This window comes from Pan troglodytes, chromosome X, assembly GCF_028858775.2.
Source record: "Pan troglodytes isolate AG18354 chromosome X, NHGRI_mPanTro3-v2.0_pri, whole genome shotgun sequence".
In the NCBI taxonomy this organism is placed as follows: domain Eukaryota; kingdom Metazoa; phylum Chordata; class Mammalia; order Primates; family Hominidae; genus Pan; species Pan troglodytes.
Genome location: NC_072421.2, coordinates 66,028,866 through 66,043,957, shown reverse-complemented (window position 1 = coordinate 66,043,957; position 15,092 = coordinate 66,028,866). Strand labels below are relative to the sequence as shown.

Sequence of the window (15,092 nt, the reverse complement as noted above, 5' to 3'; positions counted from 1 at the left end):
ATATCTCCAGAACATATTTATTATTGCCAATATTAATAGTCCCTGAACAGGCCATTCCTATTAGCTTCTGAGCATTTATATTTAGGTAATTTGAAAGCCTAGTCTAGTGTTTTCTGTGATGCTGTAATGCACTCCATATTCTGAAGGAAATGTTCTGGTTTTATGGCACAGGCAGGACTGTAAATGTTTTATCCTAATGCTATCACTGCACACTCATTTGCCTCTGATGAAATGATTTGCACTTGCTGCAATTGTCCTTTTCTTGTATTTGCCATTCTCTTTCTCTTCTCTTTTTCACCTGTCCTTCAGGTCTCCTGTGTCCTCTGCTGGACATCACTTCAGATATTTATCGATTAAAAACTCAGGTCAGACTATCATTAAAGTTACAGAGAAATGCCCCTCTTATTCTTTCTCCCATTTCTTCTCAATGCATTTGATTTTTCAGAAACAATATAGAAACAAACAGTAACAAAACCCAACAAATCAGCAAACCAGTTAACATTTTGCAGGTTGGTATATAAATGAAAATGTCGTAGTAACAAGGAATCTTGTATCGGAACCTTGTTAACCTAGAAATTGTTTTGTTTGTTTTTCCTTTTTGTCTAGGTACACAATGCTAGTGATTTGCTGATTAAACCCTTGGAAAATTTCCGGAAGGAACAAATAGGCTTCACCAAGGTACATTTTCTGTATATGCATAAGATTTTTTTAAATAGCAATCGAATAGTTGTATGGGCTACTACTCTTCACTTTACAAAGATATGCACCAATCTGCTGGTGCTTTGCTCTTGGCCTAGTCAGCCTCCTAAACTGTGCAAAATAAATGTTTGTTGTTTATGTCACCCTGTCTATGGCATTCTGTTACAGTAGCCTCAGCTAACATGACAAAGGGGGTGGGGAGGTGGGTGATTAGTTTCTATGAGAAAATGATCACGAAAGAAAGTAAGAAAATCTAGAATTGGCCTCTGACTTTGTGGCCAACAGGCTCTGTATCTGTGCATAAGTTTCTTCTCCTTTTGGTGTTTTTGTTGTTTTGTCTGGAAAACTAGCTAGCTATCATGTATCAACTGCCTGCTATATTGAGCACTAGGCTAGGTGCTTTACGTTCATTCTTTAATCACAAGGACTTTGTGTGCTTCTGGCATTTTCCCCATTTCACAAATGAGGTAACTGAGCCTTGGACAAGATAAATAACATGACCAAAGTTATATAGCTGGTGATATAGTTTGGATCTGTGTCCCCACCTAAATTTCATGTTCAGTTGTAATTCCCAGTGTTGGAGGTGGGGCCCAGTGGGAGGTGATTGCATCATGGGGGTGGATCCTTCATGAATGGTTCAGTACTATCCCCTCGATGCTGTTCTCCTAGTGGTGAGTGAGTTCTCATCACATCTGGTTGTTTGAAAGTATGTAGCAACTCCCCCACTTCTTGCTCCTGCTCTGGCCATGTAAGATGTACCTGCTTTCCTTTCACCTTCTGCCATGGTTTTGTTTCCTGAGACTTCACCGAAGGAGAAGCTGCTGTACTTCCTGTACAGCTTGCAGAACTGTGAGCCCATTAAATCTCTTTTCTTTATAAATTACCCAGTCTCAGGTATTTCTTTATAGCAGTGCTAGAACAGACTGATGTGGTTAGTAAGTGATAGTGGCCTGGATTTAGACCTAAAGGTCTTTTTAGTTTTACGTTCCCTACTCTTTACATTAAGCTATGCTGTCTAGATCTTTGCTGTCTATTATGGTAACTACTATCTATTTAAATAAAATTAAATTAACAACTCAGCTCCTCATTCTTTCTAGCCACATTTCAAGTGCTCAGCAGTCACTTCTGTCTAGTAGCTACTGTGTTGGACAGTGCAGATAAAATACATTTCCATCATTGTGCAAAGTTCCGTTGGACAATACTGAGTGCCAGATAATTTCATTCTTTTCAGCTTGACCATCACATGGATGTCTGTGATTCTCCAATGTCTGTTGAAGGGATGTTAATAATTTTCATTTTTAATCTTTTCAGCTAGGTGTAGGTCTGTTTCATGAGCTCTCAATGTGTATCCACCATGTAGCAAAGGTAGTTTCTTCTACCAGGGCTAAAATACAGCATCTTGTCCAAGCATCTAGTTTTCTTAGGACTAAGAGCATACCAACCAGTAGATATTATTTGGAATATCATGACAATCAGTTTGGATCAAGAATTTGAAAACAGCAAGTTTTTCTTTCTTTAAAAGACACTTTCTTGCCAACTCAGCCTCCCAAAGTGCTGGTATTACAGGCATGAGCCACCATGCCTGGCCATGAAAGTACCAGATTTTGAGAAGAAAGAGCAAATTAGTGGTTGAGCTCCCACTACCTGCTGTCATCAGATTGACATGGGCATTGTTAGAAATGACTGGTGTTCAAGCAAAGTGAGTTCCCCTCATAGCCCAGCAATACTTGTTTCACTGGAGTCTCATTAACATCAATACTTAGTTGGGAGAGGATATGATTGAAGAATAGAAGTATATTTAAAATTACAACTGAGGATAAAAATACTTAACCACTTGTGAAACAATTTGATTTACTTTCATTCCTTTATAAGAATAACACTAGGAAAGTAAGGATATGCTACCATGGTTGCCCTCATATTATCTGAGCAAATGGAAATGAATTTGTATTATGTGCAGTCATGCGTCGCCTAATGTTGTTCTGAGAAATGCATCATTACATGTTTTCATGGTTGTGTGAACTTCATAGGAGTGTGCTTAACACAAACCTCGATGGTCTAGTCTAATACACAACTAGGCTATATGGTATAGCCTATTGCTCCTAGGCTACAAACTTGTACGGGTGTTAACTGTACTGAATAATATAGGCAGTTATAACCCAATGGTAAGTATTTGTTTATCTAAACATATAAAGCATACATATAAAAATACTGTATTATAATCTTAGAGGACTGTCATTGTATATGCGGTTCATTGTTTACTAAAACATTGTTTTGTGGTGCATGACTGCACTTCCTATGGCCCATGCCTGCACTGAGGGTTTTACATATGCTTTCTTCCTTAATTCTCACAGCAAACCTGTGAGGTAGGATTTTTAATATCCATTGTCTCAATGAAGAAAGTGAGTCTCAGAAAGGTTAAATATGTATCTATCTTTTTTCATACTTCTTTACCAGTAAGGCCAACCTGCATATCTACAAAGAAGACCAACTTAGTATGAGTCATGTCTCCAATAAACTATCTAGAATTCCAATAGTCAAAATGAAGCTTATAGGCTACCCCTGTGTGTTATCAATTTATTGCCAATCAGTTCCAAGCCTCTCAATACCTGCCCTGTGATAATGGATAGATTTTCTTTAAGCATCTTTCCTTTATAGTGAGCACACTCTTAAACTTTCTCAGTAGAGGGAGCTGGAGGGACGTTGCAGGAGGAGGGGGATCTCTTGAAGTTTCCAGCTGAGGCGGGGGTGGGGCAGGGTGGGGAGGACAGCTGATGGAACTCTGACCCAGCCACCCACCCAGACACATGGTGCCTCAATCTCCTTGAAGCCTTCATGACCATGCTGTCCCTCAGCTTCCTTCTGTAGACCCCCTACCCCACATGGCCCACTTGCTGGCCGAAGAGTTATCATGGAGCTATTACCCTCTCTGCAGGGCCCTCATACATTGAGCTTGCACCCTCGGAGGTTCTCACCAAACAAGGCTGGCCCCGTTGAGCTCACCTGCAACTGAGTTTTCCCACCTTCTCTTTATACCTTCTCCGCTGGTCACTGTTGGCCTGCTTTTTTGTAATCTGGTGAGTTGCCTCCTGCTTACATAGTAACTATGAACCACCGGGCCAAATCAGCAAACATTCTGCTATCCAGTGTGTTAAATTACTCCTTTTCTTTTTTTGTGAGACAGGGTGGGTCTCACTCTGTCACCCATACTGAGGTGCAGTGGCAGAATCATGGCTCACTTCAGCCTCAACCTCCCTGGGCTCAGGTGATCCTCTCACCTCAGCCTCTCAAGTTGCTGGGACTACAGGCACATACCACCATGCCTAGCTAATTTTTTTTTTTTTTTTGTAATTTCTGTAGAGATGGGGTTTCGCCATGTTGCCCAGACTGGTCTCGAATGCCTGAGCTCAAGCAGTCCTCCTGCCTTGGCCTCCCAAAGTGTTAGAATTACAGGCGTGAGCTACCACGCCCCACCAAATTACTCCTTTTCAAGTCAGGTCTGAACCCCATTAAAATTTCTCCTTATTTGAGTACTTTTCCTTAAACTTAGAGTACCATATAGAGTTTTCTTATATGTCAATTATTTGTAAGGTTTTCTATCTCCTGATTGGACTTAGCCTGGTATACCCAGCACTGCTGCTAGCTGGCTTTGTGAGTTCACTGGTTGTGATAGGTGCTATATTAGGCCCTTACTCATACATATCCAGTTCTCATTTGAACCTCAGAACAATCTTGCAAAAGTTATTATCCCCCATTAACAGGTGGGGACACTAAGTTCAGTGAGGTGTAGCCTCTAAGGTCACTCAGTAGCTTGGATATGAATTGAGTTCTGGTTGTAAGTCTAGGGCTCATTTCACTTTGCAGGAAACAGCACTTCTCTCCGAACCTTAGTTTTCTCATGGCTCATGACAACAAGAACAATGGACAAATATTCCAAATCTGATCTTCTGTTAGTTTGAGATTCTTTTTTTTTAAATTATTATTATAATTTAAGTTCTAGGGTACATGTGCACAACGTGCAGGTTTGTTACATATGTGTACATGTGCCATGTTGGTGTGCTGCACCCATTAACTCGTCATTTACATTAGGTATATCTCCTAATGCTATCCCTCCCCCCCACCACCCCACAACAGGCCCCAGTGTGTGATGTTCCCCTTCCTGTGTCCATGTGTTCTCATTGTTCAATTCCCACCTATGAGTGAGAACACGTGGTGTTTGGTTTTTTGTCCTTGTGATAATTTGCTGAGAATAATGGTTTCCAGCTTCATCCATGTCCCCACAAAGGACATGAACTCATCCTTTTTTATGGCTACATAGTATTCCATGGTGTATATGTGCCACATTTTCTTAGTCCAGTCTATCATTGATGGACATTTGGGTTGGTTCCAAGTCTTTGCTATTGTGAATAGTGCCGCAATAAACATATGTGTGCATGTGTCTTTATAGCAGCATGATTTATAATCCTTTGGGTATATACCCAGTAATGGGATGACTGGGTCAAATGGTATTTCTAGTTCTAGATCCCTGAGGAATCGCCACACTGTCTTCCACAATGGTTGAACTAGTTTACAGTCCCACCAACAGTGTAAAAGTGTTCCTATTTCTCCACATCCTCTCCAGCACCTGTTGTTTCCTGACTTTTTAATGATTGCCATTCTAATTGGTGTGAGATGGTATCTCATTGTGGTTCTGATTCACATTTCTCTTTTTTTATTTTTTATTATACTTTAAGTTTTAGGGTCCATGTGCACAACGTGCAGGTTAGTTACATATGTATACATGTGCCATGTTGGTGTGCTGCACCCAGTAACTCGTCATTTAACATTAGGTATATCTCAAAATGCTATCCCTCCCCACTCCCTCCACCCCACAACAGGCCCCAGTGCGTGATGTTCCCCTTCCTGTGTCCATGTGTTTTCATTGTTCAATTCCCACCTATGAGTGAGAACATGCGGTGTTTGGTTTTTTGTCCTTGTGATAGTTTGCTGAGAATAATGGTTTCCAGCTTCATCCATGTCCCTACAAAGGACATGAACTCATCCTTTTTTATGGCTGCATAGTATTCCATGGTGTATATGTGCCACATTTTCTTAATCCAGTCTGTCATTGTTGGACATTTGGGTTGGTTCCAAGTCTTTGCTATTGTAAATAGTGCCGCAATAAACATACATATGCATGTGTCTTTATAGCAGCATGATTTATAATCCTTTGGGTATATACCCAGTAATGGGATGGCTGGGTCAAATGGTATTTCTAGTTCTAGATCCCTGAGGAATTGCCACACTGACTTCCACAAGGGTTGAACTAGTTTACAGTCCCATCAACAGCGTAAAAGTGTTCCTATTTCTCCACATCCTCTCCAGCACCTGTTGTTTCCTGACTTCTTAATGATTGCCATTCTAACTGGTGTGAGATGGTATCTCATTGTGGTTTTGGTTTGCGTTTCTCTGATGGCCAGTGATGATGAGCATTTTTTCATGTGTCTTTTGGCTGCATAAGTGTCTTCTTTTGAGAAGTGTCTGCTCATATCCTTCGTTCACTTTTTCATGGGGTTGTTTGTTTTTTTCTTGTAAATTTGTTTGAGTTCATTGTAGATTCTGGATATTAGCCCTTTGTCAGATGAGTAGATTGCAAAAATGTTCTCCCATTCTGTAGGTTGCCTGTTCGCTCTGATGGTAGTTTCTTTTGCTGTGCAGAAGCTCTTTAGTTTAATTAGATCCCATTTGTCAATTTTGGCTTTTGTTGCCATTGCTTTTGGTGTTTTAGACATGAAGTCCTTGCCCATGCCTATGTCCTGAATGGTATTGCCTAAGTTTTCTTCTAGGGTTTTTATGGTTTTAGGTCTAACATGTAAGTCTTTAATCCATCTTGAATTAATTTTTGTATAAGGTGTAAGGAAGGGATCCAGTTTCAGCTTTCTACATATGGCTAGCCAGTTTTCCCAGCACCATTTATTAAATAGGGAATCGTTTCCCCATTTGTTGTTTTTGTCAGGTTTGTCAAAGATCAGATGGTTGTAGATATGCGGCCTTATTTCTGAGGGCTCTGTTCTGTTCCATTGGTCTGTATCTCTGTTTTGGTACCAATACCATGCTGTTTTGGTTACTGAAGCCTTGTAGTATAGTTTGAAGTCAGGTAGCATGATGCCTCCAGCTTTGTTCTTTTGGCTTAGGATTGACTTGGCGATGCGGGCTCTTTTTTGGTTCCATATGAACTTCAAAGTAGTTTTTTCCAATTCTGTGAAGAAAGTCATTGGTAGCTTGATGGAGATGGCATTGAATCTATAAATTACCTTGAGCAGTATGGCCATTTTCATGATATTGATTCTTCCTACCCATGAGGATGGAATGTTCTTCCATTTATTTGTATTCTCTTTGATTTCATTGAGCAGTGGTTTCTAGTTCTCCTTGAAGAGGTCCTTCATGTCCCTTGTAAGTTGGATTCCTAGGTATTTATTCTCTTTGAAGCAATTGTGAATGGGAGTTCACTCATGATTTGGCTCTCTGTTTGTCTGTTATTGGTGCATAAGAATCCTTATGATTTTTGCACATTGATTTTGTATCCTGAGACTTTGCTGAAGTTGCCTATCAGCTAAAGGAGATTTTGGGCTAAGACAGTGCAGTTTTCTAGGTATACAATCATGTCATCTGCAAACAGGGACAATTTGACTTCCTCTTTTCCTAATTGAATACCCTTTATTTCCTTCTCCTGCCTGATTGCCCTTGCCAGAACTTCCAAAACTATGTTGAATAGGAGTGGTGAGAGAGGGCATCCCTGTCTTGTGCCAGTTTTCAAAGGGAATGCTTCCAGTTTTTGCCCATTCCGTATGATATTGGCTGTGGGTTTGTCATAGATAGCTCTTATTATTTTGAGATATATCCCATCAATGCCTAATTTATTGAGAGTGTTTAGCATGAAGGGTTGTTGAATTTTGTCAAAGGCCTTTTCTGCATCTATTGAGATAATCATATGGTTTTTGTCGTTGGTTCTGTTTATATGCTGGATTACGTTTATTGATTTGCATATGTTGAACCAGCCTTGCATCCCAGGGATGAAGCCCACTTGATCATGATGGATAAGCTTTTTGATGTGCTGCTGGATTCGGTTTGCCAGTATTTTACTGAGGATTTTTTCATTGACGTTCATCAGGGATATTGGTCTAAAATTCTCTTTTTTTGTTGTGTCTCTGCCTGGCTTTGGTATCAGAATGATGCTGGCCTCATAAAATGAGTTAGGGAGGATTCCTTCTTTTTTATTGACTGGAATAGTTTCAGAAGGAATGGTACGAGCTGCTCCTTGTACCTCTGTATTCTGTACCTCTGTATTCTGTATTCTGTACCTCTGTATTCTGTACCTCTGTATTCTGTAGAATTCGGCTGTGAATGCATCTGCTCCTGGACTTTTTTTGGTTGGTAAGCTATTAATTATTGCCTCAATTTCAGACCTGTTACTGGTCTATTCAGAGATTCAACTCCGTCCTGGTTTAGTCTTGGGAGGGTGTATGTGTCGAGGAATTTATCCATTTCTTCTAGATTTTCTAGTTTATTTGCCTAGAGGTGTTTAAAGTATTCTCTGATGGTAGTTTGTATTTCTGTGGGATCGGTGGTGATATCCCCTTTATCATTTTTTATTTCATCTATTTGATACTTCTCTCTTTTCTTCTTTATTAGTCTTGCTAGCGGTCTATCAGTTTTGTTGATCTTTTCAAAAAACCAGCTCCTGGATTCATTGATTTCTTTGAAGCATTTTTTGTGTCTCTGTTTCCTTCAGTTCTGCTCTGATCTTAATTAACTATTTGTTGCCTTCTGCTGGCTTTTGAATGTGTTTGCTCTTGCTTCTCTAGTTCTTTTAATTGTGATGTTAAGGTATCAATTTTAGATCTTTCCTGCTTTCTCTTGTGGGCATTTAGTGCTATCAGTTTCCCTCTACACACTGCTTTGAATGTGTCCCAGAGATTCTGGTATGTTGTGTCTTTGTTCTCGTTGGTTTCAAAGAACATCTTTATTTCTGCCTTCATTTCGTTATGTACCCAGTAGTCATTCGGGAGCAGGTCGTTCAGTTTCCATGTAGTTGAGCGGTTTTGAGTGAGTTTCTTAATCCTGAGTTCTAGTTTGATTGCACTGTGGTCTGAGAGACAGTTTGTTATAGTTTCTGTTCTTTTACATGTGCTGAGGAGAGCTTTACTTCCAACTATGTGGTCAGTTTTGGAGTAGGTGTGGTGTGGTGCTGAGAAGAATGTATATTCTGTTGATTTGGGGTGGGGAGTTCTGTAGATGTCTATTAGGTCTGCTTGCTGCAGAGCTGAGTTCAATTCCTGGATATCCTTGTTAACTTTCTGTCTTGTTGATCTATCTAATGTTGACAGTGGAGTGTTAAAGTCTCCCATTATTGTTTTGTGGGAGTCTAAGTCTCTTTCTCGGTCTCTAAGGACTTGCTTTATGAATCTCTGTGCTCCTGTATTGGGTGCATATATATTTAGGATAGTTAGCTCTTCTTGTTGAATTGATCCCTTTACCATTATGTAATGGCCTTCTTTGTCTCTTTTGATCTTTGTTGGTTTAAAGTCTGTTTTATCAGAGACTAGGATTGCAAACCCTGCTTTTTTTTGCTTTCCATGTGCTTGGGAGATCTTCTTCCATCCCTTTATTTTGAGCTTATGTGTGTCTCTGCACGAGAAATGGGTCTCCTGAATACAGCACACTGGTCGGTCTTGACTCTTTATCCAATTTGCCAGTCTGTGTCTTTTAATTGCAGCATTTAGCCCATTCACATTAAGTTTAATATTGTTACGTGTAAATTTGATCCTGTCATTACGATGTTAGCTAGTGATTTTGCTCGTTAGTTGATGCAGTTTCTTCCTAGCATTGATAGTCTTTACAATTTGGCATGTTTTTGCAGTGGCTGGTACCGGTTGTTCCTTTCCATGTTTAGTGCTTCCTTCAGGAGCTCTTGTAGGGGAGGCCTGGTTGTGACAAAATCTCTCAGCATTTGCTTGTCTGTAAAGGATTTTATTTCTCCTTTACTCATGAAGCTTAGTTTGGCTGGATATGAAATTCTGGGTTGAAAATTCTTTTCTTTAAGAATGTTGAATATTGGCCCCCACTCTCTTTTGGCTTCTAGAGTTTCTGCCGAGCGATCAGCTGTTAGTCTGAGGGGCTTCCCTTTGTGGGTAACCCGACCTTTCTCTCTGGCTGCCCTTAACATTTTTTCCTTCATGTCAACTTTGGTGAATCTGACAATTATGTGTCTTGGAGTTGCTCTTCTCGAGGAGTATTTTTGTGGCGTTCTCTGTATTTCCTGAATGTGAATGTTGGCCTGCCTTGCTAGATTGGGGAAGTTCTCCTGGATAATATCCTGCAGAGTGTTTTCCAACTTGGTTCCATTCTCCCTGTCACTTTCAGGTACACCAATCAGACGTAGATTTGGTCTTTTCACATAGTCCCATATTTCTTGGAGGCTTTGTTTGTTTCTTTGTATTCTTTTTTCTCTAAACCTCTCTTCTCACTTCATTTCATTCATTTGATCTTCCATCACTGATACCCTTTCTTCTACTTGATCCAATTGGCTACAGAGGCTTGCGCATTCATCATGTAGTTCTCATGCCTTGACTTTCAGCTCCTTCAGGTCCTTTAAGGAGTTCTCTGCATTGGTTATTCTAGTTAGCCATTCATCTAATTTTTTTTCAAGGTTTTTAACTTCTTTGCCATGGGTTCAAACTTCCTCCTTTAGCTCGCAGTAGTTTGATCATCTGAAGCCTTCTTCTCTCAACTCATCAAAGTCATTCTCCATCCATCTTTGTTCTGATGCTGGTGAGGACCTGCATTCCTTTGGAGGAGGAGAGGTGCTCTGAGTTTTAGAGTTTCCAGTTTTTCTTCTCTGTTTTTTCCCCATCTTTGTGGTTTTATCTACCTTTGGTCTTTGATGATTTTGACGTACAGATGGGGTTTTGGTGTGGATGTCCTTTCTTTGTGTTAGTTTTCCTTGTAACAGTCAGGACCCTCAGCTTCAGGTCTGTTGGAGTTTGTTGGAGGTCCATTCCAGACCCTGTTTGCCTGGGTATCGGCAGCAGAGGTTGCAGAACAGCAGATATTGATGAACATCAAATGTTGCTGCCTGATCATTCCTCTGGAAGTTTTGTCTCAGAGGAGTACCCGGCTGTGTGAGGTGTCAGTCTGCCCCTACTGGGGGATGCCTCCCAGTTAGGCTACTTGGGGGTGAGGGACCCACTTGAGGAGGCAGTCTGTCTGTTCTCAGATCTCCAGCTGCGTGCTGGGAAAACCGCTAGTCTCTTCAAAGCTGTCAGACAGGGACATTTAAGTCTGCAGAAGATTCTGCTGCCTTTTGTTTGGCAATGCCCTGCCCCCAGAGGTGGAGTCTACAGAGGCAGGCAGGCCTCCTTGAGCTGCGGTGGGCTCCACCCAGTTCGAGCTTCCCGGCTGCTTTGTTTACCTACTCAAGCATAGGGGCAATGGTGGGCGCCCCTCCCCCAGCCTCACTGTCGCCTTGCAGTTTGATCTCAGACTGCTGTGCTAGCAATGAGCGAGGCTCTGTGGGCATAGGACCCTCCAAGCCATGCATGGGATATAATCTCCTGGTGTGTCGTTTGCTAAGACCGTTGGAAAAGCACAGTATTAGGGTGGGAGTGACCCGATTTTCCAGGGGCTGTCTGTCACTCCTTTCTTTGACTAGGAAAGGGAATTCCCTGACCCCTTGCACTTCCCGGGTGAGGCAATGCCTCGTCCTGCTTCGGCTCACGCTTGGTGCACTGCACCCACTGTCCTGCACCCACTTTCTGACACTCCCCAGTGAGATGAACCCAGTACCTCAGTTGGAAATGCAGAAATCACCCATCTTCTGCGTCGCACACACTGGGAGCTGTAGACTGGAGCTGTTCCTATTGGGCCATCTTGGCTCTACCCTGATTTGCATTTCTCTAATGGCCAGTGATGATGAGCATTTTTTCATGTGTCTTTTGGCTGCATAAATGTCTTCTCTTGAGAAGTGTCTGTTCATATCCTTTGCTCACTTTTTGATGGGGTTGTTTGTTTTTTTCTTGTAAATTTGTTTGAGTTCTTTGTAGATTCTAGATATTAGCCCTTTATCAGATGAGTAGATTGCAAAAATTTTCTCCCATTCTGTAGGGTGCCTGTTCACTCTGATGATAGGTCCTTTTGCTGTGCAGAAGCTCTTTAGTTTAATTAGATCCCATTTGTCAATTTTGTCTTTTGTTGCCATTGCTTTTGGTGTTTTAGACATGAAGTCCTTGCCCATGCCTATGTCCTGAATGGTATTGCCTAAGTTTTCTTCTAGGGTTTTTATGGTTTTAGGTCTAACATGTAAGTCTTTAATCCATCTTGAATTAATTTTTGTATAAGGTGTAAGGAAGGGATCCAGTTTCAGCTGCCTACATATGGGTAGCCAGTTTTCCCAGCACCTAGTTTGAGATTCTGAGGGTAATTAACTAAATATTTGTCCGCTGAGTACTAGAAATACAGTACACAGAACTCGTTGCAGTGTAAGTGGAAAATATACCCTAAAATATACTCTGGATTTTGAAGACAGTTTGAAAAAATAGAAAATATTAACATTTAATTTTGATTATATGTTTAAGTGATAATATTTGACCACTTATTTATTTTTTCTTTTTGAAATGTGACTACTAAACATTTTAAAATTACATGTGGCTTGCATTATCTTTCTATTGGATAACACTGACCTAGACAAAGAAATTACATTTGATAGGTAGCTCCTGCCCATTTGGTAGATAGTTCATGGGCTTTATCGGCTTTAAAATCAAGAGGAGGAAGTATTTGATGAAAATTCATATACAGATAGTTATTTAATTAATTAAATTAGTTAACATATATAAAGTTCTTAGTACAGTACCTGGCAAATAATATGCACTAAATAAGTTTCTTTCATCAATCATATGTGCTAAAAAATTTTCTTTCATCACTGTAATTCTTGTTAGTACTGGTAATAGAATAGGGAGGATAGAAAGTGCTCCATGAAACTGTCCGATTGACGATGGACTTACTGTGAATTAAAAATCAAAAAAGAACTGAGAAGCTAATGAATGAGGCAGGAACAGAGGGATAGGGGTGGTGAACATTGAGTGTTTCCCAAGTGGCTACTGGCATATGAAGAGGTTTCATATTACTAGGTCTCCCAGTATGTGTCTCTGGCTTTGCAGGATGTGGGAGGATATCTCTTTGTCATAGAAGTGGAGGTAGGTAGGGAGGAAGGGTGAAAGCAATGAAGGAAGGAACAAAATAACACAGAGAATGCTCTGAACTAATAGTGAACACATTCCATATAAACTCATCCTGTTATTCAAGCAGGATTAACTTCTTCAAGTGGCATTGATGCTTCAACTGGCACTTTACCTTGGATGTGTTTTCTATAGTGGAATTTGGGGGCAACATGTCTTTTATAACAGAACTCTATTGGTTAAAAATATTTGTAAACCACCTCCTTATGGTTAAACCAGATAGATCTTCCTGTTTTCAATTAAATAGGTTATGTCTTTCAACTTCTGTATGGAGTTGGTATATTTATGCAATGAGATGGACATTTGTTCCTTTCCTTTCCTTTCCTGTCCTGTCCTGTCCTGTCCTGTCCTGTCCTTTCCTTTCTTGTCCTGTCCTGTCCTGTCCTTTCCGTTCTGTCGGACTTTCGCTCTTGTTGCCCAGGCTGGAGTGCAATGACGTGATCTCGGCTCACTGCAACCTCCGCCTCCCGGGTTCAAGCGCTTCGTTTCCCTCAGCCTTCCAAGTAGCTTGAATTACAGGCATGTGCCACCACACCTACCTAATTTTATTTGTATTTTTAGTAGAGATGGGGTTTCTCCATGTTGGTCAGGCTGGTCTCGAACTCCCGACCTCAGGTGATCCACCCACCTTGGCCTCCCAAAGTGCTGGGATTATAGGGGTGAGCCACCACGCCCAGCTGGACATTTGTTTTTTTTCTAACTTTAATGTGTGATCTGCAGTTTCATCAGACTAACCCTATTTCACAATCCTTACTTTTTGAGAAAATAATTAATGCTAACTTTTCCATTTTAAAAATTAAAATTTTATAACAGATATATGCATAGACATATTTTTAAAAATAAAATAGTAATACAGAGTCCACAAAGAAAATCAAAAGTCTTCTCATGTTTATCCACTACTCAGAGGTATCCACTGTTAACCATTTATGTTTCATTCTTAGTTATTTTTATATTTTAAAATGCTTATATTGCTATGTTTTATTTTAGTTTAAAAATTATTTCTCCATGCTGAGAATACAGGAGATCATTGCTCACACTTCCCCCTTACTTTCCCTCTTCTTCCACTGTTTGATAATTATAAGACCATTTTACTTCTTGTACTGCTTACTTCTGTTATTTTAAATAATATACTTAAACTCTTATTTCTTATTTCATCAACTTTTGACTCTAGCTTTGTAAGATGAAGATATTAGCACTTCTGTCTTGCTTAACCCTTTTAGCCCTCAACTCCCATCAACCACACCTTCATTTTTCATTTTAGGGGTTATAACATTACTATTCTAGTCTGGAACCTTAATGTAATCTTATTGATATTATTAATAGACTTATTTGACAGTGGCAAAAAGAAGTGGACAATCCAGGATTTGAACCCAAGTTCTTTGGCTGCGAGTCCATGAATTTTGACATATCTTATATTGGGTTAATATAAGAGTTAATTTCTGGAGCCAACGATAGATGAAGGATGATTCCTTTCTTTGCCCCTTTTTCGTAATTTCTTCTCTACTATGTTTAAAGTTCTTTGAGCAGCCACACTCTAGATTTCTTTTTGGTTCACTCCTATCCCTCCCACCTCTCAAAATTCCCAACACATGCAAAGTTTGTGCATCCTTCCCCATGTGTACACTTTATCACTTGATTTGCAGAACTGTTCTCACCACTATTCGCCTTCCTATAATCGTGCAACTTCCCCGCCTCCCCCCACCGACTTCTCTGACCCAAGATTAAGGGAGGACAAGCAAGTCTTAGTCCAGCTCTGTTTATAATGGGTCTTTCATCCTGCAGTGTAGAATGCTAGACTGTCCAGTAGGGATGGCAGAATAAAGACTCAGTCATCCCCTCTAGCCTTATGACAGGGAGGGTATTTGTACCCTTTGATTCATATTTTTTGGGTCTTGTCAGAGTTGCCCACAGTATGATGTTTTCAGTTCTTTTTCAAGGGTGCCCTTGCCAGAGAGGAACAGCCACTGAATTGAGCTTTTTTGTGGTTTCTGGTGGGACCAGGGCCAAATTGTCTGACTAAGACATCTGAGTCTGCATTTAACCCACTTCATGGAGAGTGGGAGCTAGTGTGGAAGCTATGATATAGTGTGTTCTCACCCAAGAGATGGCAGGCAAGAGGGCATT

General features: G+C 40.5%; 1 protein-coding gene across 6 annotated transcripts in view; it reads left to right on the top strand.

The window, feature by feature from the left end:
• Nucleotides 1-15,092, top strand: part of OPHN1 (oligophrenin 1) — a 387,278-nt gene that overhangs the window by 154,585 nt on the left and 217,601 nt on the right. For all 6 annotated transcript variants that reach the window (XM_054676181.2, XM_009439212.5, XM_009439209.5 and 3 more), the window contains 1 exon segment: nucleotides 607-678. In XM_054676181.2, the coding sequence (XP_054532156.1) occupies nucleotides 607-678 (72 nt within the window).